Raw genomic sequence first — 23,645 nt, 5'->3', positions numbered from 1 at the left:
CACTGAAATGCTGCTGCTAAATATTCCTTGCTTGTTTGAGCTTTACTAATCTGACTGTAATTCCTTTTCCACAGCTGCAGGAGATACAGATGTATGCACACATGGCTTACAGAGCATACCTTAAAATGACAAATCTGGTAGGAATACACCAACTTGAAAAAGAACAATGAATTTAAACTAAATCTTTTGTAATTTTCCGCTCTCCATTTCATTATATAAACAGATGTTTTTTTTCCTTCAGACCACAGAAGAAAAGACTATGTTGATGATAAATGAAATAACTTCATGTGTATTGTCAGGCATGGAATGACACAGCCCAGGGGGGATTAAACAGAATGGAAACAAGATAAAATAATAAGAGGTAAATGCCTGTTACAGTAAAAATCTCCCTTTCCAATCACCTCCCGTTTTCCAGGTTGGAAAAAAATAAAAGTAAAATCTGTTTAATTTGGTTTGCAGCTGTCCAAAATTCTGAAAGTACTTAGGAACAATCCTGCTCTTACTAACACTTCATTTAAATCTGTGCCTCTTGGCTTTAATTTTTTTTTCCATATGGGAATTTTTAATCTAAAATTGCCACCTTCATTTGTCCACTTGTTGATTCACAGATTCTTGTAATACTTTTCCATCTCCTACTGTTCTGCAACTAACATCAGAGAAAAAAAAATCAAACAGGACAAAACTGATTGTTACCAGAAGGAAACTTTGATACGTGTTATTTGTCATTCTCATTTTTAGCACCCTCTTGAGCCTCAGCTAAGAGAGAAGCTAAGGAGTCAATCCAGTCTCCTTTTGTAAAGTTAGGAATCTAGTGTCAGGCTTGGTCTCCGAATATCCATTGTGTTATACATAAATGGCTGCACAAGAAATTTACAGAAGCCAAGACCAGGAAGATGTAGCTATGCTGAACAATTCTGTGTAAAGCTTCCTTGCGTTACGGTGGAAGAATACCACCCCTCACAACCCGCACAGCAATATATGTGATTTTAGAAACAAAGATTACATGAAAGTGTTAACACATGTTAACACATGTATTTTTAAACAACACTGTATATTTTAAAAAATTGATAAGCACTTTTATTAATCAGGTTCTGCTTTGGGCTTTTAATCTCTAGGCCAAGGGAAATATAAACACTTTAAACATATCCATCATCCACCCCTCAAGAAATATAGCCACTATGTCAGAGCACCTGGTAAATCAGACTTAAATGAACCCCAAAAGTTTTAATGGATGTACAAAAATGTATCAAGATAAACGCAGACAATTCAATGAAAAACACCTGCCTGTGTGCCAGTCAATGAGGAATTCATGACTTACAGTATTAGCATACGCATCCTTATGCTATTCAGAAATACTTGAAAAAGAATAAAAGGTTGAGATTAGTTGCCAGAAAGTCTGGCAACTAATGTTATAACTGTTATAACATTAAAAACACAGCATTAAAACATTATAACATTAAAAACACAGCATTAAAATGTTTTATTCCGAGAGCTCAGGCTGCAAAGAACAGAATCAACCCATTTGTTCCTGCCATAGTAAGCTTTGCTTTTCTGCTGTAATGTACATGTCTGTTTACATAATGTCTCTCCAGCTCATTATCCATCATAGTACAATTATTTATCTGCCTTTAAACAAGCAAATGAGTGTGTGTGTTTAAGGAAGCCAAAGTGCAACTAATGACATAGTCATTTTTCAATTTATGGAGGGTTTTAGGCCATTTGATGGTTTCCAGACCTACAAGCTGCCCCTTGCAGAAAATTCTCGGAAGATAGTTGCCATCTGAAGTTAAGCACCTTGTGGACACGAGCAATGTAATTTTCAGCAGTGCTGCATACTCTCAATTTCTTCCTTATGCCTGTGCTATCTAGTGCACTGGCTTTAAGGAGATTTTTCACCAGCTGAAGATACGACTTCTGATGCCTCAAAGTAAGAGGCAAAGTCTTACCAGAAATCTTGTTGCCTTTCATGGGATCATGCTAACATCACCTGCACTAAAAATGAAGACTTAGGAACCCAGCTTTAGCCAGCCAAATTTGAATATATATGACATGCAGCATTAACATCTGATTGTGAACTCCGTTATCCCTACTATTTCACTGGAAATCACAGAGATTAAAAACAAAAAAGCCTCATCTCTGTAAATCCCAAACCCTTTCTTTACAGTGAAAGTGGGAGAGGTGGGAGAGAGATTTCTTTTTAAAACGTGATTTCAGACCAGAGAGATTTCTTTTTAAAATGTGATTTCACACCAATTTCTGTCTAGCCATGGTCCAATATTCACATAAAAATTGCTCAGGTGATTCTCACAGGACTAACTTCTTGGTCAAATGTTCTTTTTTACCTGCCTTCTCTTTGATATGTGCAATTTTTACGTATCTGTAAGTATCATTTTATATCAGGATTACTTAGCTATATATCCAGGCACTTGCAGTTCAGTCTCACATCTCTCCTGCCTCATCCCTGTTTTCTGCAGATTTATTTCAGCTTCCTTTAACAAAGTGTCTCAAAGAGAAATGCCTCTCTTGGGAAAGAGCCACATTCTCAAACAGATACATTTTTCTCACTTCCAACTCAGCTGCATTCCTGTTTGCTGTCAGCCTATGGACTTGGTAACAACTGAGATCGCAAAACCCTGTCCTCTCCTTTTCACATCCCCCAGCATAAGTTTCAAAAGCCAGTGCTTTTGAATGATCAATGCCTTCATTCTTCTCTTGCAAGTCCCTTCTCTAAAAATTCCCTAAAAGTCTGTGGGTAGCAGAATTTGACATCTGCAAAAGATTATTACCTCCCCTGACATAAACTAAAGAGATGACAATCACCACTCAGGAACACAGAACTCCACCACCATTCCACTTCAACACCGCCACCGCCTTTAAAACTCTTGCAGTTATTTACAGTTTTCTGTTGCATATTTGTACTCAATCCCTCTTCTCATGCAGTAACCACCATCCCTTTCCATAGTTTTATCCCTTGCACTCCTGACCTTTGTACTTCCTATAGTCTCTACATACTTGTATTTCTTGGTCTAGACATTCCACATTCATGCCTAAAAACTTTCTCAGCTCTGTACTCTTTTTATTTCTGTGCTCACTGGAAGTATTTTACATTAATTACATAGCTGCAAAGCAGTTAGGACATTTAAGATGGGATGACAGTTTATTTATAATGCAAAGAAGCACTGATTCTCTGCAAGTTATCCATTCAATATTGTGAACATATTTCTGTAAACTGATAAAATCATATGAATTGCAGAATATTAAGGGATTAAAGGCTTTAAAACTAAACTGCAATATTTGTTTTATAACAGCATAGACCATTTGCTAGTGCAGACTGGCAGTATTACGCAGTTACCAGCTATCAGTGCAGAACTAAGACAGACTAAGACTGTCTTAGCCTGCACAGTCCGGCCATATATCCAGCTTTCACTGGGACTGTACTGACTGCCTGCACACATTCCAAACGAAGGGAACAATCTGCAAGAACAGTCCTCCAGGAAACAAGCCTACACCGATTCTACATCAAACTAACTTTTATAATATAACTAATTAAACACTATGCTATGAGACGTCATGGACCACAGTATTAAAATTATACTCTTCACACAAGTTGTGAGGTGAAGGTCAATGAATGAATGCTTTCCCTTGTCTGATAAATTCACTCAGGAGAAAAGAAAAAGTCTATCTTTAGATTAAAATGCACAAGAATATACTGTTCTTTTTTCATTTACTCAGAACAGGATACTTTCAATTTTCAGCTCAGTTATGTCTCTTTTCACACAGTTTTATCTTGTATTAGTAACTTCCCAGGAAGCAGATTATAACAGTACTCTAATATCAGACTGAAGAAGCTTTAGTGGATGAACCCATCATTTTTCTAACAAAGGTAAATATCTTCCCCACCAAATACACTGAAATGCTACTAGGTGAGAAAGAGGATTATGGATTCAACTTGAACCATCTTATTTGCTTGAAAATATTTCTTAGGATGACAGGAAATTCCGATTGGAAGGGATTTTGCTAGTCCCAGCCCCTGCCCAGAGCAGGCTCAGCTGTGGGGTCAGATCAGGCTGCTCTGGGCTTGTCCAGTCACGATTTTAAAAGCTCCAAAGATAGAGACAGCACAGTCTCTCCAGGACTCTGTTCCACTGCTAGACCACCCTCACGGGGAAAAAACGTTTCTTGCTTGTTTTTATCTTTGCTTTGCAGAAAAGGTTTTCATTTTCAATGGGCCACCTAAGCCCTATGCTCTACAGGCTGTCCATACAGCCCCAGTGAAAGCTGGATTTATGGCTGGACTGTGCAGACTAGGACAGTGGTGCAGTTCTTTACTGATAGCCGGTAACTGCGTAATATTTGCTACAGAGGTCTACCAGAGGTGAAACCATTCAAAAGCTATGCCTTGGATAACTGGGCAAGTAAGTGCTCAGGAAGCAAAGCTAGAGCATGAATTTACAATACAGTGGCTTTTTCAGATTCACTTTTTATGTGAACTCTTGAAGAATTAATGAATAATGTGAAGTGGAGAGGGTGTTGCAATTCCTACCTTTTAGCCTCCTGCACAGTAATTTCCAAATGTAGATAAAAATTTACCTCTGCCACCATTCTGAAAGTGTGCTTTGGTTCCCTTCGTAGACAAAAGGGAACATTGGAAACAACAGTACATTAAATATAAAGGATAACCAATATGCATCATTGTGTATTGCAACTTACGAAATCTGATAAAGCTATCAGAATTCCTCTGTAACTAAGAATATCCTTAACCAAGGTCTTCCTTTTCACTGACCTCTCAATTGTTTTCTCATCTTTACTCACAATATTGAGCCTGAACTAATAAACAGATTAATGCTGGGGCTTACAAAATATTTTAAACACACTTATCCAAGCGTTGAGAAATTTGATGAGTGATTGCAATCATTTAGAAGTGGTAAAAATTTCCCTCTTTACAACATGTCCACAACTGGCACATAATTGTGCTAAACATAATAAAACCATCTCTGCTACAATTACATCTGCTTTGTTAACCGTGCTTATCGTTTAATCTTCACAATTTGTAATTCAATAATACCTGACAATGCTGCCCAAAACAAAGAATACTATTCTCTGTTCTTACTATTGCATAACCTTTCAAAAAATTTGGAGCCTTCTTGGTTTGCACATTTTCATATTTTGCTCCTTTCATGACTTCAGAAGACTCAGTTAGTATATTGTGGTTTTGCCCAAAGTGAGTTTTGCTTTGAATTCCATATTTTCTGATTGCCATAGAAAACATCTTTAAGTGTTTCTGAGAAAACGCGAGTCATTTTCAGGCAAAAGCAACAAGATTTTTATCAAGTCATGGTGCACAGTTGTATCCATTCTCCCATCCTGTTTTCATAATTATTGATACAATATGTTGAGAAAAATAACAATGAATTGGTGAAAAATTTAGCTCAGATAGGCATTTTTTTTTAATTTGTCATTTAGTGTGACAACACAATTTAAAGTATGTGTAAAAATTTCCTAAGCTGCACTGAAAGTGGTAATGGGCTGTATATGGATTATACAGGCTTGAAGGTTATTAAACCTGATTATAGAGTTTTAGATGAAGGGAAAAAAATAGATGTGACTTCACAATTTCAATGAGCACACTGTGATATTGCATGACAGTGCTCCTCACCTGCTGCAGTACATGTCTCTCTCTCAATGTCATTAATCTTCTGTGGAGCTCTACTAGTTCATCGAGATATGCCTAGAAACAAATCCCCCCCCCCCATAAACAGCTTGTTAATTAAGTCATAGCTATGTATTTAAAAAACTTCAGATGTCTTCAAAAACAATACATATTGAAATTTTATTTTAAATATTTTTTGAGCTAAATTTTCTTATTTAGTAGTCTGGCTTTCTCTAACTTAATAAAACCCAGATATAAGTTTTTATGGGTTTTCTTAGATACTTCATGCCAATGAAAATCTTTTCAGGTGGTCCTTTGCTGTAGAAGATAATCTCTGTATCTCAACTGTGGCAAAAAGAATCAAACAGACTATGGATGCCAAAACAGCATCTTTAAAAAACATCTCCCACCTTTCCACGTAAGACTCAAAGCCAAAGGCTCACAATCAAATCCCTCTTTTTCTCTAAAGCTACATAATTAATCTTCTGTGTCAACATGGAGATATAAGGAGAGAAAGATCAAGCAACATTGATCCAATGATAAATTCCACTGTCGTCCTTCATGGGATGTCAAACATGTCGCACCTCTCCACCCCGTTATCAATGTTCTCCTTCAGCCTGAGCCTTCAGAAACCGTTTTTTTCTTTTACGCAGAGGGAAATACGGCACGCAGCTTAAGAAACCAAAAAGCGTAAGGCTCAGGCCACTGAAAATCTAGCAACATATACTGAAACTTTGGTCTCCTGCCTCACGTTATCACAAAGTTGACACTAATACCTTTAAAATATGAATCTTCAGAGGAACTTGACACTGGGAAATTGTGCTATCTTCACTCACTCAATGACTTAGAGCTCTTACCCATGGCTGGCTGATATGATTGTAAACAAAACTGCCTTTCTTGGTGTTAAATGGTAACTGTTGCTTCATATCATTCTAGTTAACATGCTAAATCACACTGCCACTTCCTAACGCACAGTCCTCAGAAAGGATTCTGGAAAATATACATATTTTTTAATTGACTGATTTATTGGCTAGGAATACAGCTGTGAATTCTCCTCTTCAAAAATTATCACTTCATCTGTGAAGCACAATGCAAACTCATGGTGGAGAGCAGATAAAATAAATAATAGATGGCAGATTCCCAGCTGGTGACATTTGCCAAATCACCACATGGATTGAAGAGAAGGAAAACACTTTCAAATAGGACAGAAGAAGAAAGAATTACAGAACAAAAAGAGAAGGATCTGCACCTAAAGGAACCCAAAGCAAAGATGTACTAAGATTTTCATTCTGTAACAAAGGTTGATGTTAGGAAATACATTAGTATCACATTCTGGACTAGTTTACTGTTACCTCATTCTCATTTACCTTATCACAATCTCCATTCTTTATTTGTTTATCAGATTTGTTTTGCTTTATTGGACTTTTCACTTCTAAAATCTGGAAAAGAAGGAAAATACCATAAAAATTAAATGCATCATTGGATACAATTACATATGAAAAATTCTGCTATCAGTTAATAACACAAAGAATATAACATCTGGAGAAAATGTAATCAAAACTCAAAACCAAGCTTTTCATTCTTTAATCCATACAACATACTCTTATTTTTCAGAAAAAAAGCAGCTTACAGCAGAAAATGCTGAGTTGCTGGAATGAAGTGATATTGACATTATTAATCCTTAAAAGAATTAATTTCATGTCATTTAAAGCCTCCTCAATGCTTTTTTGTATCTTTTGCATGCTGGTAGGATAAGAGGTCTGATTTTGCAGATACAAAATAATGCTGAGGTACTCTCCAGTGCCTTTGAAATGCCACATGATCAGCACATTTTTCCTGTTTTTTTTTTTCCCAATGCTGTCTCTTTTCTTCTACAATAGAGATTTTGAAACATAGTCTTTGAAACGACTGCGTGCATTGTAAATGAAAAAAAAAAAGTGTTTGATGGTAATTTCTCTTGCACTTATATGGCACCTATCCTTCAATGCCATACAAAGCCATTTACTACCACATATACAAACCAAAAAAGCTTCATCCAGTACTGAACCACAGTCAAGAAAAGCATGTCAACAAGCAGCAAAACACCATGTTCAATACGAAAATTTTAGGACTAAAGTGAGAAATATTTTGGGGAAAAAGAACTGTTGATTGTTCTTCCAATTTTTTCACAACACACATTTTTTGAACCTAAACCTAGAGTTAAAAAAAAAAAAATCACCATGTCACTCCTAACCTCAAATATGATCAGTTGTTCTGAAAAAAATCAAAGGAAAATAAATGATCACAGATGATGGGAGATTTTGTTTCACATTTCATTGTAAGTAAGACTAACATCACTAGCATGATTATCTCCAAAACCACACTAGAGAGTCACAACACGGGACAAAACTCAGCAAATAAAACAAGGAAATAAGGCCTGCAAAAACAAGTCTTCTAGACTAGCAAGAAGCCTCAATGACAGCCTTCTGTAAGTTCTCTCTCATTTCTATTTCTCTTGGTATAAATGACTAAAATTGCATATATGCTCCTCAGGGTGACCAGCACCATAAGAATACGGCAGGCAGGCAGCTATTTCCCTACGTATTGAAAGTGATTGCAGACCTGAGTTAACCTTACCTAAGGATTTACTCAGCTAAGAGTGATGCATCGCCAGAAAGCAAAACATACTTTTTGGAAGAAAAATTGCAGTTCTTTGATTCAACAGCCCCTGGGGTTACTGCTGTGTAAGTCAGTAGAAGAACAAGTCTTGTTTTGAAAAAAACAGACCTCTAAGCATGGATCCAGTACCTTTTAGATGCTTTTCTTGTTTTTAAAGGAAGAAAATTCTTGGTTTCAAATAGAACCTCAGCAAGGACACAGTATATTTGAAAAAGTGGCTTCCTTATAGTGCTCTTGATGTGTAGTTGAGATCTAACCCCTTAAGCACTCTTGTTTAGATGAGACACAGCACTAATCACATCTGAGGAAGCTTATAGAAATATTAACTTTGTCTTAGCTCTTTAGTTCTATGAATGGACTTAGTCAACACAAGCCTGATTGCATCAGTCAAAAGCATCATCCTGGCAAGCAGCACGATGCTACCAAGCAGAGATTTCAAATGTGGCTACGGTCTATACAATTTGAATTCTCATAATGCTTCCCTAAATTTCTGATTTTCAGCTCAACTATAAAATTCAGTTCAATTATAAAAATGGAAGAAGGTATGTGACATTTAATTTTAGCTGGCACACTGCTATTGTTTGGACTGTCTAAATGCACAGATAGACCTTCTGTTAGATCACTGAAGGGGAAACGAACATGAAAGATGTGACTTGAGTGGGCTGCTGCTATTGAGACCTACAATTACTTAACAATTACATTCCTCTGTAGAAGTTAGCCTTCATTAAACAACAAGCCATAGGTAGGTGTTTTATTTTTCTTGCACTTTTATCTCCAGTAAATGCAATATTCTTCATCTTTACAGTTTGCTTTTTTCTCAAAAGAGTCTCTCTTAAAAACTTGTAACTTTTGTACAGATCAACTTAGAAAAAGAGTTTCTGGTGGGTAATAAGAATGGTTTCCGGACATGGTATCTCCTTCCTCTCTCTGTGCACAAAGTACTCCCGAGGGTTTTTTCCCCGCAGTGTATTTGAACTTAACTGACATGAATAATAATGTTTTGGTTTTGCACTACCAGTAAGCTTGTATTGGAAACCTTATTAGAAAAACAATGACAAGTAAGTAATTTCTGCCAGATAGTTGAAGCAGTTAACCTAAGAGATATAGGAAAGACTCATCCATAAAACACACCATTTAAACCACAAACTTTTGTTAATACATGTAGACACTATTCTAACTATATCAATACCATAAGCAGCCATTTATTGCCAGTCAGTAAATTTCATGACTGCTTTGCGTATGATCCAACTGACACTGGGAGTGAATTATGGCTCCTTAAAATAAGTGACAAATGATGTACTTCATAATTTTTTTTTTTAAAGCGTATCAGCTTTTATGTTTAATTTTTATATTTAGAGAGCCTTACTTTATTGGTGACTAGGGGTGAGGTAACTCCCAAAATCTAATTCTCATTTGTCCCTGATGTATTCTTCTGTAGCTCTAGGTTATCTAATTTCTTTTCTCTGAAAAACAGAACTACCCTACTCTCCTACCTCAAAAGTAATAACAATGTTAGCTCTTACGGATATGGAACAAGTACTCTGATAGTGAAGTAAAACCTACCATGTCTTCTAGTGAAGTAAAAAATATTGTATCTTCCAGATAAACACTGGTGGGGGAGAGGGAACGAGACGAATGAATAAACTCCTGAGAATGAGCCTCTTGATGCGAACTGTGTCTACTGCTAATACAAACCAAAACCTGTATCAGTTGTACAACTGATGCTGTAAAGCCAGTTTGCATTGTTTACCTTACAAAGCTAATTCATCCAGAAAGGACATATTTCTTAACATACTCATGAAAACATTACTTTGGTCTATAGTATTTGCTAAACCAAATACTTCTCCTTCTCCTGAAAAAAAAGCTCTTATGTCATTTTACAGACGAAGTAACTGCACCGAAGTAATCAAAATGTCCTATCAGCTCCCCAGCACTGCATTAACGAATCCTGACTTTACCTGGTTGTTGTTGGTTTTCAGTAATGGTGGCGCTGGTTCATGATGTAGTGGTGAGGAAGCTGAACTGCTGTCACTGTCACTGCCGTCACTCAGACTAACCCTATGGAAAAACAGAGCCAAGAGATTACACCTACAGACAAAGGGCTGTTAACAGAGGTGAACCGAGCTTGCGCTTTGAGGTGGGACATGGAGAATGACCCCTCGCTAAGCAAGCCATCATTAATCAAGGTCACGTGGAAGAGAGGCATCTGAGCAGAGCTGCACTCTGGAAAAAGCTCTGTGTAGCACGCAGAAGGCGGCCGTCTGCCTGCACTTGGCTGAAATGACATGTCCGGTTAACAGCAGCTAACATTACAGTAACAGTTAAATATTTAGAACATTAAACTGCTGTTCCCAACGTTCCTGGAGCGAGTCTGTATCACGGCTCATAGCCACAGGGAAGGAGGAAAATGTTTTGTAGAGATACTTTTCTGCTCTTCTAAAAGCCTTCTAAACAGCTGTACTTCCCACTCGGACAGGTGCTTCACTGAAAAGTTCCCTGTCTCTTGTCATAAATAACACTCTTTTTCCTGGCTAAAATTTAAAAACTTAGTATCTCAGGAGAGGCCACATGAAAAACCTCACTTCCTAGTCAGTCTCACCCTTCATTTACTTAGGAACAATAGGGAATATTTACTTGTTGGAAGAAAAAAAAATAGTTATTTGGCATAAGAAGAAGGTAGAGAAACATTAGCCTTAAGGTTTTGTTAAAAAATGAAACCAAAATCTCCACACTTAGAGACAAGCTGAGCTTGAGACAATCCTTTACACAATCACTGACGTGAACAAATTCTCAAACTGCTAGTCATCTTGGTCTTCTTCTCCTTGATTCCAGCTGCTAAAGTGCACCAGGGAAGCAGCTGACATTCATTAATGTTTTCCTATTACCTTCCATTTAAGCAGTAGCTGACACTGGCACTCAGGTGCTGTGCACTCACAGCAAAACCCTGTGGATCAGGTAAAGAACCCACTATGAAAAGGTTTGAGAGAGACTGTTTCAAGTTTTCCATAACCTTCAACAACATTCAGATGGAGCTTCAAGCTGCCCAAAGAATAGATGACTTTTGGAATGCCCTCTTAAGGTTGCAGCTAGGATGCAGAAGAATTTTTTAAAAAGTAACTTCTGTGACAGATGCTTGCTTTACCTTCTGTCTGCACTTCTACACATTATCTATTGCATGCAGCGCAGAAATTACTTGGAATTCAACTTTCATTGATTATGATCCGATTTAACAACCTAATCTAAACCTGGTAAGCAGAGAGGTCTTGAAAATGAGACACTATGTACAGAATAGCTCACCTGGCAATTGAAGGACTTAATTTTATCTCATTTATGCCAGAGAGTAACTATAACTACTCCCCTGAAGTCGAAATGGCATGAAATCAAGCAAAGTCAAATGAATGAGGAGCATCATAACCATATGGATTAGTACAGAAATAGTTTGTATTGGGAATGGCTAATTCTGATAGTTTTTAATACAGGTACTTTTACATGCACATGCTTTAAAAAGAGAGTCTGAATTCTCTGCCCATTTGCTACTCAGCGCTCTTTGAGAACATTAGACCTCACCTCATTACTAACCCAAGTCTTGGCGACCAGGCTATTTGCAATCACAAGACACTCACCTGCGACTCCTGCTTCCTCCTCGTGTATTTACAGGTCGTTCCAACTCAGAATCATTGTCATTCTCATCTGCTTCATCTGATTCATCTTCATTATCATCTGAATGCAGATCTTTCATTATAGACCTCAATGGACCTGAACAACAGAGACAATAAAGTACACAAATGAAGTTCACTTTGCAGTGTTCCAGGCAATGCACCCAGCTTTGTAGATGATAGAAAATTACCCTCCCTGCACAGTGTTGGGAGGGGAGAGTCTTAAACATTAAACAAATGAAGTAATGCACTTATAGCTTATGCTGCAGGGACTTATCCATGAATCATTTACTCACACGAGCAACTCAGTCAGCTTCAACAGACTTACTCATGGCAGTGAAGTGACTCATATATTCAAGTGTTTGCACGATTGGCCCTTTAGACCATAGCTTAAGTAAGTAAAATACTGCTATGCCATGAGAAATTGACTGACTATTACTTGAATTACTATTAGAAGCAAGACTCTTTTGCATTGCTGGGTTTTAGCATTTTTTGCTTTCTTAAAGGGTATTATATGCAAATAAAGATCTGCAGGACATACTGATCAGTAACAGTACCTTTGTTAGGTTAATCCATGTATTGAGAAGCAGAATCTAACAAATCATTCTGACAAACTCATACTGGCCAACGCAGTCTTTGTCTTCCTGTTTTTTATATATTTAGCTTTAGCTGTTCTCTTTACTTCAGGGTCAATTTCAGGTCAAGTAAGGACTTTGCCAATGTTCATTAGTAAAATGTGCATCAATCCCACGCAACAGCATGCTATCTCTTTTCCTGAATTAACAGAAGGTACAAAGCTTGACTTGCTCATAAACTGCATTGAATTCAGTTTGGGCTTTTGGTTTGATTTTACTCAATTTATTTTGCTTTAAAAGACAGTTACAGAAAGAGGAATATGTTTAACATATCTGGGAAATGTAAAACTACAGCTGCTTGAAATAAGAATGGGCAAAAGCAGCTTAGAAGAGGGAAGGAAGCAAGACTGATGCCACAGTGCATTTAACTCTGAAGTACAGTCCATCTGAGACATGAAGCAGCAAATAAAAGCAACGGTGATGGCTGCAGGAACAGCAATTACTATTAGGGGTCTGTAACTTCTTCAGCCCAGGAAACACAAAGTAATAAGATGAACAAAGTGAGCTTCAGAGTGTTCTTTGAAGGGAGATGAAGGTTGCAACTCTCTATTTGCTAATGGGGAGACAGTCAAGGAGTGTCATCCCTGGTCACTGCCAGAAGAATAGACCTTTGTCTGTCAGGGTCATACTCCTAACAGTGTTTCCTTCATGGGAGGAACAGCTTTATGGATTATTCTAGACCTGGCAAGGCTCAGGTCACAGGCATTTTGACTAGTCTTGTGTGAGTGACTTCAAAGCCAATGTTGAGAATGATTTACCACTAAGGTTGCACGAGAACTTTCATAAATTGGCCCAGTTTGGGCAGGTTCAGATCAATGGTTTCTTTTCTCTGTTTTTATACCTTAAGGTTGGCTGGGAAGAAGCCCAAATGGTGCTGATGGGCAAATTCCTGGTGGACCAGACACTTGTACAGGCGACAAGGAAAGGGGAGCTATACTGAAGTGCTTCTCGTCCACACAACCACTGCTGATCTGCAGAAGCAGCTGATCGGTGCTCCGTTTTCTGTTCCTGTTTGTATCTCAGGCAGACAACGCTCAGCTATTTGCAAATGGTAACTTGTACTCCGACTGACTATCTAATCATCTGACCCTTAAAGGAGGGAACTGACTCCTTCCTTGGCTTTTAATAGGAGCAGTAATAAACATATTCCCTTAAAAGGGAGCAGAGAGGGCACTCTCAGCAGCATAGCACACAGGATGAAGGAAGAATTTACCCGTTTTGATCTTTTGGAAAATGTTCTTATTGGCCCTTGACTGTTGAGGTGGGTGAATGAGAGGCACAGCATAGGGAGCTAAATGAATAGAGGTAAAGGGTTAGAAAGAGAATTAAAGTATAAATATACAAAGAAGGATTCCATGATTCAAGAGAGAGAAAAGGGTAGAGCACAAGGGTATTCCCACAGGCTAGGCTTAGCCTAGGAAGGCTAGTTTCCTTACACCTTATGGGGCAAAACCACTAACAACCACCATCAAAGTCCTACTGAACACAGTCGTCTTTGCAAAGAGAGCAGATGAGTCTCGCTCCACTCCATAGGCCAAAGTCAGCTTCTAAGAACGCATTCGTCTCCTCTCCACAACGTACAGGAGGAAGAAAATTATAGAGAAGACTTGGTAAAGGGCAGATGAAAGCAAAGCATCATCGTACTCTTGATGAAAGAGCAGAGGAAAAGGTCAGTGGGAGGAAAGGTAAAATAATCAAAACCTAATTTTATAGTGAAATTTAGTATGACATATGAACAGCTGATCTTGCATAAAACACCAGCACGTAACTCCACAACATGGAAACTGGTAGCTATGCTTGCAAGTCACCCAAAATATCAGTCCTTGATTTTATTTTTAAATGGAAGCAGAAGGAAAACCAGCACACATTCCTCATGATCCCTACACAGCCTGCTCTCCCAAGCTTAAGCTAACTCATTATTCTTGCCTATGTCTTTTTTCCAAGTATAGCACAGGGCCATTTTATCCCCTGATACTCCCTTGCTGTGTTCTGGGACAATCAGACAGTCCTGTCTCAGGTTGCCAACAGGCTTATTCCTCTTTCTTGGAGAAAAAAGAACTTGGACTCCTGAAACACATCCATCACTGACAGCCCCATAGGCATTGAACAACCTGTCATTCAGACAAGTTTTCACTTAAGTAGGACCGTGTCTGGGACTCTGAATAGGCATTTTGTACCCAGCTAGCTAACTTTTTCCACAGACTTTCCTAACAATCAGCAATGTATTAATCTTTAGGTCTTTTGTTTCTAGCACTGATAACGATGTCACTGTTAATCTTCTGCTCCTTGCTAACACTTAATTTAAAATTCCGTGACAACGTTTTTAAGGGTTTGAGAAGTTGTTATCTCCTAAAGGGTCAGAATAGTTAGGGAGAAACTGAAAACTAGGAGCTGCCCACGAGCAAGTATTCTTCATCAGGAAACAGAGAAATATCAGAGTAAGGGCAGAAGGGGCAGAAGAACTTGAAGAACCTTAGGTAGCCCAGTGCTTATACAAAAAGAGGTGAAAAAAGTTCATGCTGCGGTTTTCTGACACTTGAGTGAGCACTGGAGTTTGAACACAAAGGAACAAGAGCAATGGCCCTGGCAAGTAACTTCTAGTTGGGGAAAAAAGCATGGGTTCTGGCCAGAGCACAACATACAGAGTGAACATGCCACAGTATGCCTGGTGCTTCATCCCTTTGATAGACAAATGCACGGCCTGGGCAATGAATGCATTTAGTTAACTGGAACTCCTGGAAAGAAGCAGTAGTCACTATTTACTGTGGCAAGAAAGAAGAGATGTATATACCACTTGCACTTCAGAGTTGTTCTCATTAGAGGAAGAATCTCCCATCTATTCTTGAGAAGGTACAAAAAGCTGAAAGACAGTCTGTGATATGTCTTATATATATGACCCAGAAGAGATGGATGGATCCAGTCCGCTCAAAAGAAAATACTAAGTCAATAGGTTTTTGCCCAACATAAGATAACAGATAAAGGAATAGGTATCCAAATCTTTTGGCTTGTAATGGACAGTTCACACCACTAATGAGGTTTTCATGACAGCAAAAATAGGGTTTCAACAAGAAGGGGTTCTATTTAGCCTTAGGTAAAAAGTAAATGCCTGAAGCCAGCCATCAACCACAGTTCACTTCAGCTCTTCCTTTCTTTCACCTGGAGTAACGCTGCCAGAACACATTAGAAAATCAGTACCAGTCACTTACAGAAAGGCAGTAGGACAGATATGCATCATGTGTAGATCTATTTAAAAACAAACTGTCTGCCTGAGGCACTAATGTATTTTCATAACCTTAAATCAAGTCTACCATTCAGGAATATAAATGGATAAAACAAATGCAATTCTATTAGTCAAAAGCTGCTTTTTTAATGCTCCTGATCTGAAGAACAAAACAAAAGCTTATTAAGAATGTATCAGTTGTACAATCTTATAAACCCAGGGAAAAAGGCAAAGCAGGAACTAAGTAGTTTAATAGATCATGTAGAATGAACCTCAACTTATTTACAGAAAACCTGCCTTGGCAAGTTCTCTGGGAATAAAAATGTATTTTTTTACTGAGTTCCAAGTAAACCATAATTATTACCCAGAAAACCAAAATGCAAACTTAAAGTCAACTTAAAGTCTAACCATCATCTTCCCCTGACATGTATCTAAATACTGTATGCTCTTAAAACTTCCCAATATTATGGGAAGATCATGGCCCTCTGAAAGGGTCCACATACACAGATCCGTGGGCTTCCCATGGGAAGCTGCACCTTCCTGAGCAGGGCTTCAGATGCAGCCAGGTGCCATGCTACCTAACCCTGCAAAAGGACCACCTCAGAAAGAGAGGCTCTTTTGAGTTCAGCATCTGTTAAGTGACTGGCATGTATTTAGTGCTTCAAAACAAATACCCTTCACACCCTTTTCTCAGATACACATTTTCTCCCCTTTTAGTTTGCCCTTACAGCCACGTCTGAAAACAACCTGAGGAAAAGTCTTTAAAGCAAAACTGTGGCCAGTTCAGGCTGTGAAAGGCAGCTGAAAAGCAGTAATGAGATGCCACCAGTTCTGTTTTTATTGGCCCCTTCATTTCACACGTTCCTTTCAATTTCTCTTCCTTTGTTGGTACCTTGTTGTCTGCTGTTTTGAGATGGTGTAAAACTGGAACTGGAACTGGAGCTGGAACTGGCAGGACTGGGCTGTTCAGACTTAAAAGGAAAAAAAAAAGAAAATAAATAACATTGTAAGAACATTTTTGCCTAAAACTCTTATTGTTAATTACTGCCTAAGGCATGCTGTCAAGAAAAAAGAACTACGGAACAGAATAATACTCAAAGATCTTTATTTCAGGTGTCAGTGAGGCAAACACTGTGGAAGCTGCTATGCAGTCAACATACGTACACACTACTACATCATGTCTAGTTCTTTACTAAAGCCAATACCCTAATAAGAAGTTCCCAATGCCTTGTGTGAAAGGCTATAAAACATGAGAGCCTAAAGGAGTTTATAATAGATCTTGTCCTTGTCATACTGTTGTTGCAACATTTTCCAAATTAGTAATGATGTAGTAGAATCAAAAAACAGAGGAAGACCTCAGCAGACCACACTAAATGCCCGAAAGCCTCAGACAGTTTTCTTTCTTCTTCCTTAGAAAATAAGTCTTAAGATGAGGATTCAAAATAAACTTTTCTGCTGTTATTGGATTCCTCTCATCCCAACACTTTCCATATGTATGGAATCTACAGATTGTAACAGTAATTGAACCAGAAAGACTGCTTTGTTACACAGGGAAATTATCTGGAACCCAGAGATTACAAAAGAGAACTAGATTTTTAAAACAGAGTTGTTAAAATCAGTTTATATTATTTAACAAACAGTTCTATACATTGTTTTTCCATTGTTGTTTAAAATGTATAAATTTCTCTCTAAAATTCTGTAAAATTACTGAGAAAGGCCTATTACTTCATCTAAAAATTCTGTATAATTTTTCTCATAGTGGTTATGGCTTATGAGGGTTGTACTGAGAAGTCTTGCTTCCTGCTGCCATGTTGCATGTCTCCATATACTTTTTTGCCGTTTCTTAGGCTCAGTGGCTTAAAGCGTGTGGGTGTCGGTGCATATTTGCACACCCATCTGTGTACATGAGACAAAGAACAAATTTGGTATGTGAGCACAGGGAATGCTAACATAAACATAAAACAAGAAAGAAATGTCCATACAGAAGGAATGGTGAAAATCAAGTTAGGAAGTAATGATCTAAAAATCTGCTACTGAAAAGAAAACCTGCTTACACTTTAAATTTTATACAACTGTGTTATCATGATGTGTTACCCAAGCTAACAAAAGTTTTCTGACTCTCCCTCCCTGTACAATATCCCTCAAGATTAACTTAGGACTAAATTGTTCTCAAAAATAACAGTAGTAATATCCAGTGACTGTAAAACTCAGTTTTCACGCACGCAGGCTACCTAAGCCTAACAGTTGCTTTTTCTCCATAAATCAATCTATTGTTGCCTTTCATAATGAGCAGGCAGATTTACAGCCTTTTAGCGCCTTTTCTCACAATGAGAGATGCCTATTTGGGCAAAAGAATGCTTGAGAAAAACACCATTAACATCTGCTCTCCTCAAATCAACACCAGCTCCAGTTCCCACAGACACACACAAGTCAAAATAGAAACTCTGGACCTGACTGTATGGGTATATACAGCTTGTATACAGGTGAATCAACCCTGTGCAAGAAAACCCAACCCAACCAACAACGCAACCCATTTCTGAGTATCAAGAGAGATTCTTACATGGTCCACAGTATCAGACCTTTTTGAAAGACACTGCAGCATCACTTGACACTGCTCCAAAAATCAAGTAATTCTGAAAAACCTTTTTTTTTTTCCTTCACTGCCTGAACTTCTGCAAAACCATGTAAGATTTTTAGCGGTAAAATAATTATGATAACATGAAACAGACTGCACCGATGAAAAACAAGAGTCAATGCAAACTTTAAAAACTAATTTCAGTCTTCCAGCTTCAGGTTACTCTTAAACATCTGGTTTATCTGTCACTTCCTGCTCTTTGCAGCAAAACTACTAGCTGACAACTGGTCTCCTGCAGATTTCCATTAACTGTATTTTTCCTTTATTAATTTCAACATGAACTTTAACTTATGTAAAATCCATTCCTTTAGAAAAGTAACAAACACTAAAAGACTATCATATTCAGTTTAAAATACTTGAAGAAGTGCTAAAACTGTAGGGAAAAAAAAATCACACAGGTGCAGAGATATTTGTCACTATTAAAACTTCACTACTTTCTTTTTGAACCAGTTCACTGGAAATGAAAAAAGGGAAAAGGCCTGGTCTCGTTCACATTACAAGGCATGCAAACACCAGCGAAATTCCTCTGTGTCAAAATTTTCTCCCAGCATTTACCAACTGAGACAGGATCATAAGAAGGAATGGATATGAATACATATAAAGTTGTTATAATACCTTCCTGGTAAAAATTTTGTTCTGCTTTAGCAAGATCACTTTGAGAAGCCAAAACATAGAAAGTCCCAGTGAAACACAAATGATCATCCATACTCTTCTAAAAAGGGTTCTTAATGCCTCTTGAAACAATTTACACTATTTCCTCAAACGGCCCTGTCTGAAAATTTATTCCAAGAAATACAGATTAGCATAAATGTTAAAATTGTTAAGTATCGGAATTAAACCTAGCTGTTTTGACTTTGAGAAATCTGGGGTGAGAGCGCACCCAGAGGAAACAGCTGCTTTTAACATAAGAACGAATGTTTTAACAGAAAAGAGTTGCCTTTTTAGAAGGAACTAAAAATATGCCTTCCATAAACGAATATGGATTAGTGCCGACAGCGCTGATGTTACCAGGGGCTAGTTACCTCTAGTTACCAGAGGCTATCTTTTGTCATCTAAGCAATGCTTTTTGACAGTTTTACAGGCTGCTATCCCAAGGACTTAGGTATTTATGGCTTTATTCGCTTGGGCTTTCTGCTCTTATCCGCTGGTTACTAATCACCAAACAGATTTTTTTTTTTTTTAATGGGTCTGAAATTAGCTAAAGGGTGTTCTTCAACAATAAAAGCTTAAGACAGTACCAGCAAAGAGCTTCTCTCATATGTCCTTTTCCTGTTTTACTAGTTTTCTCTTCCTGCAGACAAGCTAATGAGAGCTTGGGCCCAAACTGTTCATTAGTGCAATGACCCGATATGATTTATTGCATTCTTAGACAGTCTATTTTGTTTTAGTGCTCTCACACCGATGCACAGGAGACACTGGCTTCTTTATTAGGCCTGGTTGAGGGATTCTGTGCTTTGAAACTGTTCAGCAAGAAAAGGGACTTTTCTTTGGCTCAGCTTTTCCCTGAAAAGGTACCTTTTCACCAGCTCTAAATCACTTGGTTTCTGCCACTTCCAAACTCTTGTCTGTTTTCACAAGTAGTACAACTTACTCTTGAGCTGCAAAGAATTTTCAGGCAACCTCACCTGTTTATGACACAGGATATAATAGAGCTGTTTCTGTAATATTTCATGGTTGTCCAGATTTATGTAACTTCTAAAAATAAACGCCATCATTTCAAGCTCCTTATTTACATTAAAAAATAAAAAACATCTGTATGTGGGTGACAATGGCTTTTCTTGCCTTCCCCTGAACCATTTTCAAAGGAAGCTTACATATTGTTTCCTGAATTAAATTTAAGTGGTGTAGTAATATCCCATTTCATATCGGCCAGTCTACACATTTCCTATTTTTGCGCACAATAGTCTAAAGATTTACGTTTCCCTGCGCCATACATACCAAAAACTCTCTCCACTTAAAACTGCTTATAGCTGAGTATTACTTCCACTTCCACTTTGTCCAAAGTTAGCTTCTCAGGGAAAAGGAACATGCTCCCCCAGGACAAGCCTTCTTCTCTAACAGGACTCCTCTACTTACAACTTCTACTGCCTCTTAAGTGCCCTGTCACTGGCCACCGCCTCAGCTCTTAGTAGAGTAATCCAACCCACCTGTAGCTCAAAGGACAGAACGACCCCACCTCATCCACCAAGTGTCCACATCTGCCACCGCCAAGGGGAGACACCGTTTGGGTGTCCGTAACACCGTAAGCCTGAACGGAGCTGCCTGCACCCTGCCCAAATTCCGTATCACCACATCTCCTGTCAAGCTGCTACATTAGCAACTAACCTCCAAGGCAGGGTAAAACTGTTCCCTTTTAACCATTCACAAAAGTTAGCTCTCAGGTAAGATGGAAGAACAGGGGTATGGAGTGGGGAGTGGAATTAATTATTTTCTCATAGAAATGGAAATATTTATTCGTAACTATGACATTTAAGGAACTAAAAAATTATTTAGAGAAGTAATTTCAGATTAAGGAGATGTAAAATTTAAACAGGAAATGCCAGATTATTGATTTTTTGAGAGGAGGCAGAGACAGTCATTTGGCAGAGAATGTGACCTAAGGTATTGATACAATTAGCTGCCTTAATTATTTGTAATAACTTAAAACAAAAATTCCGTATCACTGATGGAGAGGAGGCTATTTGTTAATTAAGTTGACTCTGTACCTGCTACCTGGGCAAGTCCATGCGCCCTGATGAGTGCTGAGGGAGCTGGCAGATGTCATTGCGAGGCCACTCTCGATAATCTATGATTGATCATGGTGACTAGGAGAAGTGCCCAAACATTGGAGGAAAGCGGATGTCACTCCTGTCTTCAAGAAGGGCAAGAAGGAAGACCCAGGGTACTACAGGCCGGTCAGCCTCACCTCGATCCCTGGGAAGGTGATGGAGCAGCTAATCCTGGAAACCATTTCCCAGCACTTAGAGATGGGAAAATCATCAGGAGTAGTCAGCATGGCTTCACCAAGAGGAAGTCATGATTGACCAACTTGATAAACTTCTGTGATGAGATCACTGGCCTGGTAGATGAGGGGAGAGTAGTGGATATTGTCTACCTGGACTTCAGTAAGGTCTTTGACACTGTCTCCCCTAAGATCCTCGTAGACAAGCTGTTGATGTATGGGCTGGATGAGCACATAGTGATGTGGATTGAAAACTGGCTGAATGGCTGGGGCTGGAGGGTTGTGATCAATGGTGCAAAGTCTAGTTGGAGGCCAGTAGCTAGCAGTGTACCCCTGGGGTACTGGGTCCAGTCCTGTTTCACATCTTCATTAATGATCTGGACGACAGGGCAGAGTATGCCCTCAGCAAATTTGCTGATTACACAAAACTGGAGGAGTGGGTGATATGCCATAGGGTCATTCTGCCACCCAGAGGGACCTTGATAGGTTGGCGAAATGGGCCGATAGGAACCTCATGTTCAGCAAGGAGAAGTGTGAAGACCTGTACCTGGGGAAGAACAGCCCCATGCACCAACATATTCTCAGGGCCACCCAGCTGGAAAATAGCTTGGCAGAAAAGGACCTGGGGGTTCCTCATGGATCTTACTAATGTATATAAATACCTGAAGCGAGGGTGCAGAGAGGACAGAGCTAGGCTCTTTTCAGCGGTGACAGGACCAGAGGCAACGGGCACAAACGGAAACACGGGAGGTTGCCTGTGAACATCAGAAGACACTTTTCTACTGTGAGGGTGACCAAGCACTGGCACAGGTTGCCCAGGGAAGTTGTGGAGTCTCCCTCCTTAGAGATATTAAAAAAATGTCTAGACATGGACCTAGGCAACTAGCTCTAAGTGGCCTTGGCTGAGCAGGGAAGTTGGACCAGATGACCATCAGAGGTCCCTTCAAACCTCAACCAATCCATGATTCTGTGAATATGAAACACAGCCTTCATTTAACAATTAGTTAAAAGAAAAGACCTTAAGCCAAACATTGCAACTGTTTCGTCTGAACAACTGCACTGGATGAAGCAGGATTTGCCTTTCTTCAGAGATCTTCCTACTCAAACATGTATCTACTTTTGAAAGAAAATAATTTTCCTTCTATATTTATGTACATATTTTGTCTCAGCTTTATCAATAAAAAATAAATTTGAGACACTGCTAACATAAAAGCTCAGAAATACTCAAGCTAGTGTAAGACTTAGAAAAGACTCATGCACAGGAGACTGAGCTAACACATGTGGATAAAAAAATTCTTTTGCAGGACACTACACAATACAGTTGGAAGATGAAACACTAGTGAAGGCCATTGCCTGTAAGAATATTTTTGCTGGAGAAATCTTACTGGTAAGAGCGGAAGACACACAGTAAAGCAGGCAAAGAAGTACAGGAGAGAAGATTATGGTTTCTCATGTAGAGCAGCTGAATACTACAGTTTCCATGGATTTCATGCCTACAAGGTAATGAGTGAACTAAAGGTAAAACAAAAATGTGTATGGTCATGTGAGTATGAACATGGTCCTTAACAAACTGAAAGAGGCAGAGTGCAAACTGATGGAAGTTCTCGCCAGATAACCCCAACCAAGAAGGATGAAATCTCTGTTCTTAATATGTAGGTAATGCTGGCAAAGACAGGGTTATATAAAGTCTTAGGCTTTTCAAAATTGGCACTAAAAACTGTGTTATCTGGATCACATTTCCCCAGAAATGTGTGAAAAGACATCAATATTTGTGAAGAATTAATAAAGTATAAGCAGCACAACATGGGGAAGTTAACAGCTCTATATTCTATTCAAAGTCTGAATTATGTGGAAAAAAAACACCTACAAAAATGGGGCCCACTGATGGAAGATGAAGATATCCTAAATAAATCACTTATTTGAAGAATATTACGTACTCTGTAAGCTCAGTGGCATGAAAGCCCTGTGATGAGAGAATGGTCACTGATTGTAAAGTGTGGAAAGGCCAGGTTAAGCTGACAAGCAATACTCAGATATTGATTTTCTGGGAGTTTGACTTTATAGTTTTTAAACTTTCCCTTTGGGAACCTTCACACATTCTATACACAAAGCTCTCATAAGCCAACAAAGGAGAGAAATGTGTTTTAGAAAGAAAGTCTAACCCTCTATTTTAGTATTAGACACAAACTAGAAAATTCAGCCTAGGTATTAAAGCCAATGTAAGAGTTTAATTCAATTAGTCTACATTTT

General features: G+C 38.5%; 1 protein-coding gene across 2 annotated transcripts in view; it reads right to left on the bottom strand.

Annotated features, from left to right (window-relative positions):
• MLLT3 (MLLT3 super elongation complex subunit) overlaps positions 1–23,645 on the bottom strand; it is a 134,438-nt gene that overhangs the window by 6,488 nt on the left and 104,305 nt on the right. For both annotated transcript variants that reach the window (XM_075137884.1, XM_075137885.1), the window contains 5 exons: positions 16,712–16,790; positions 11,932–12,064; positions 10,267–10,366; positions 7,018–7,089; positions 5,657–5,728 (listed from right to left, as the gene is read on the bottom strand). In XM_075137884.1, coding sequence (XP_074993985.1) covers positions 5,657–5,728; positions 7,018–7,089; positions 10,267–10,366; positions 11,932–12,064; positions 16,712–16,790 — 456 coding nt within the window. The remainder of the gene's footprint in view (positions 1–5,656; positions 5,729–7,017; positions 7,090–10,266; positions 10,367–11,931; positions 12,065–16,711; positions 16,791–23,645) is intronic.

Source organism: Calonectris borealis, chromosome Z (assembly GCF_964195595.1).
Source record: "Calonectris borealis chromosome Z, bCalBor7.hap1.2, whole genome shotgun sequence".
NCBI classification, from domain to species: Eukaryota; Metazoa; Chordata; class Aves; order Procellariiformes; family Procellariidae; genus Calonectris; species Calonectris borealis.
This window is presented reverse-complemented; position numbering and strand designations above follow the sequence as displayed.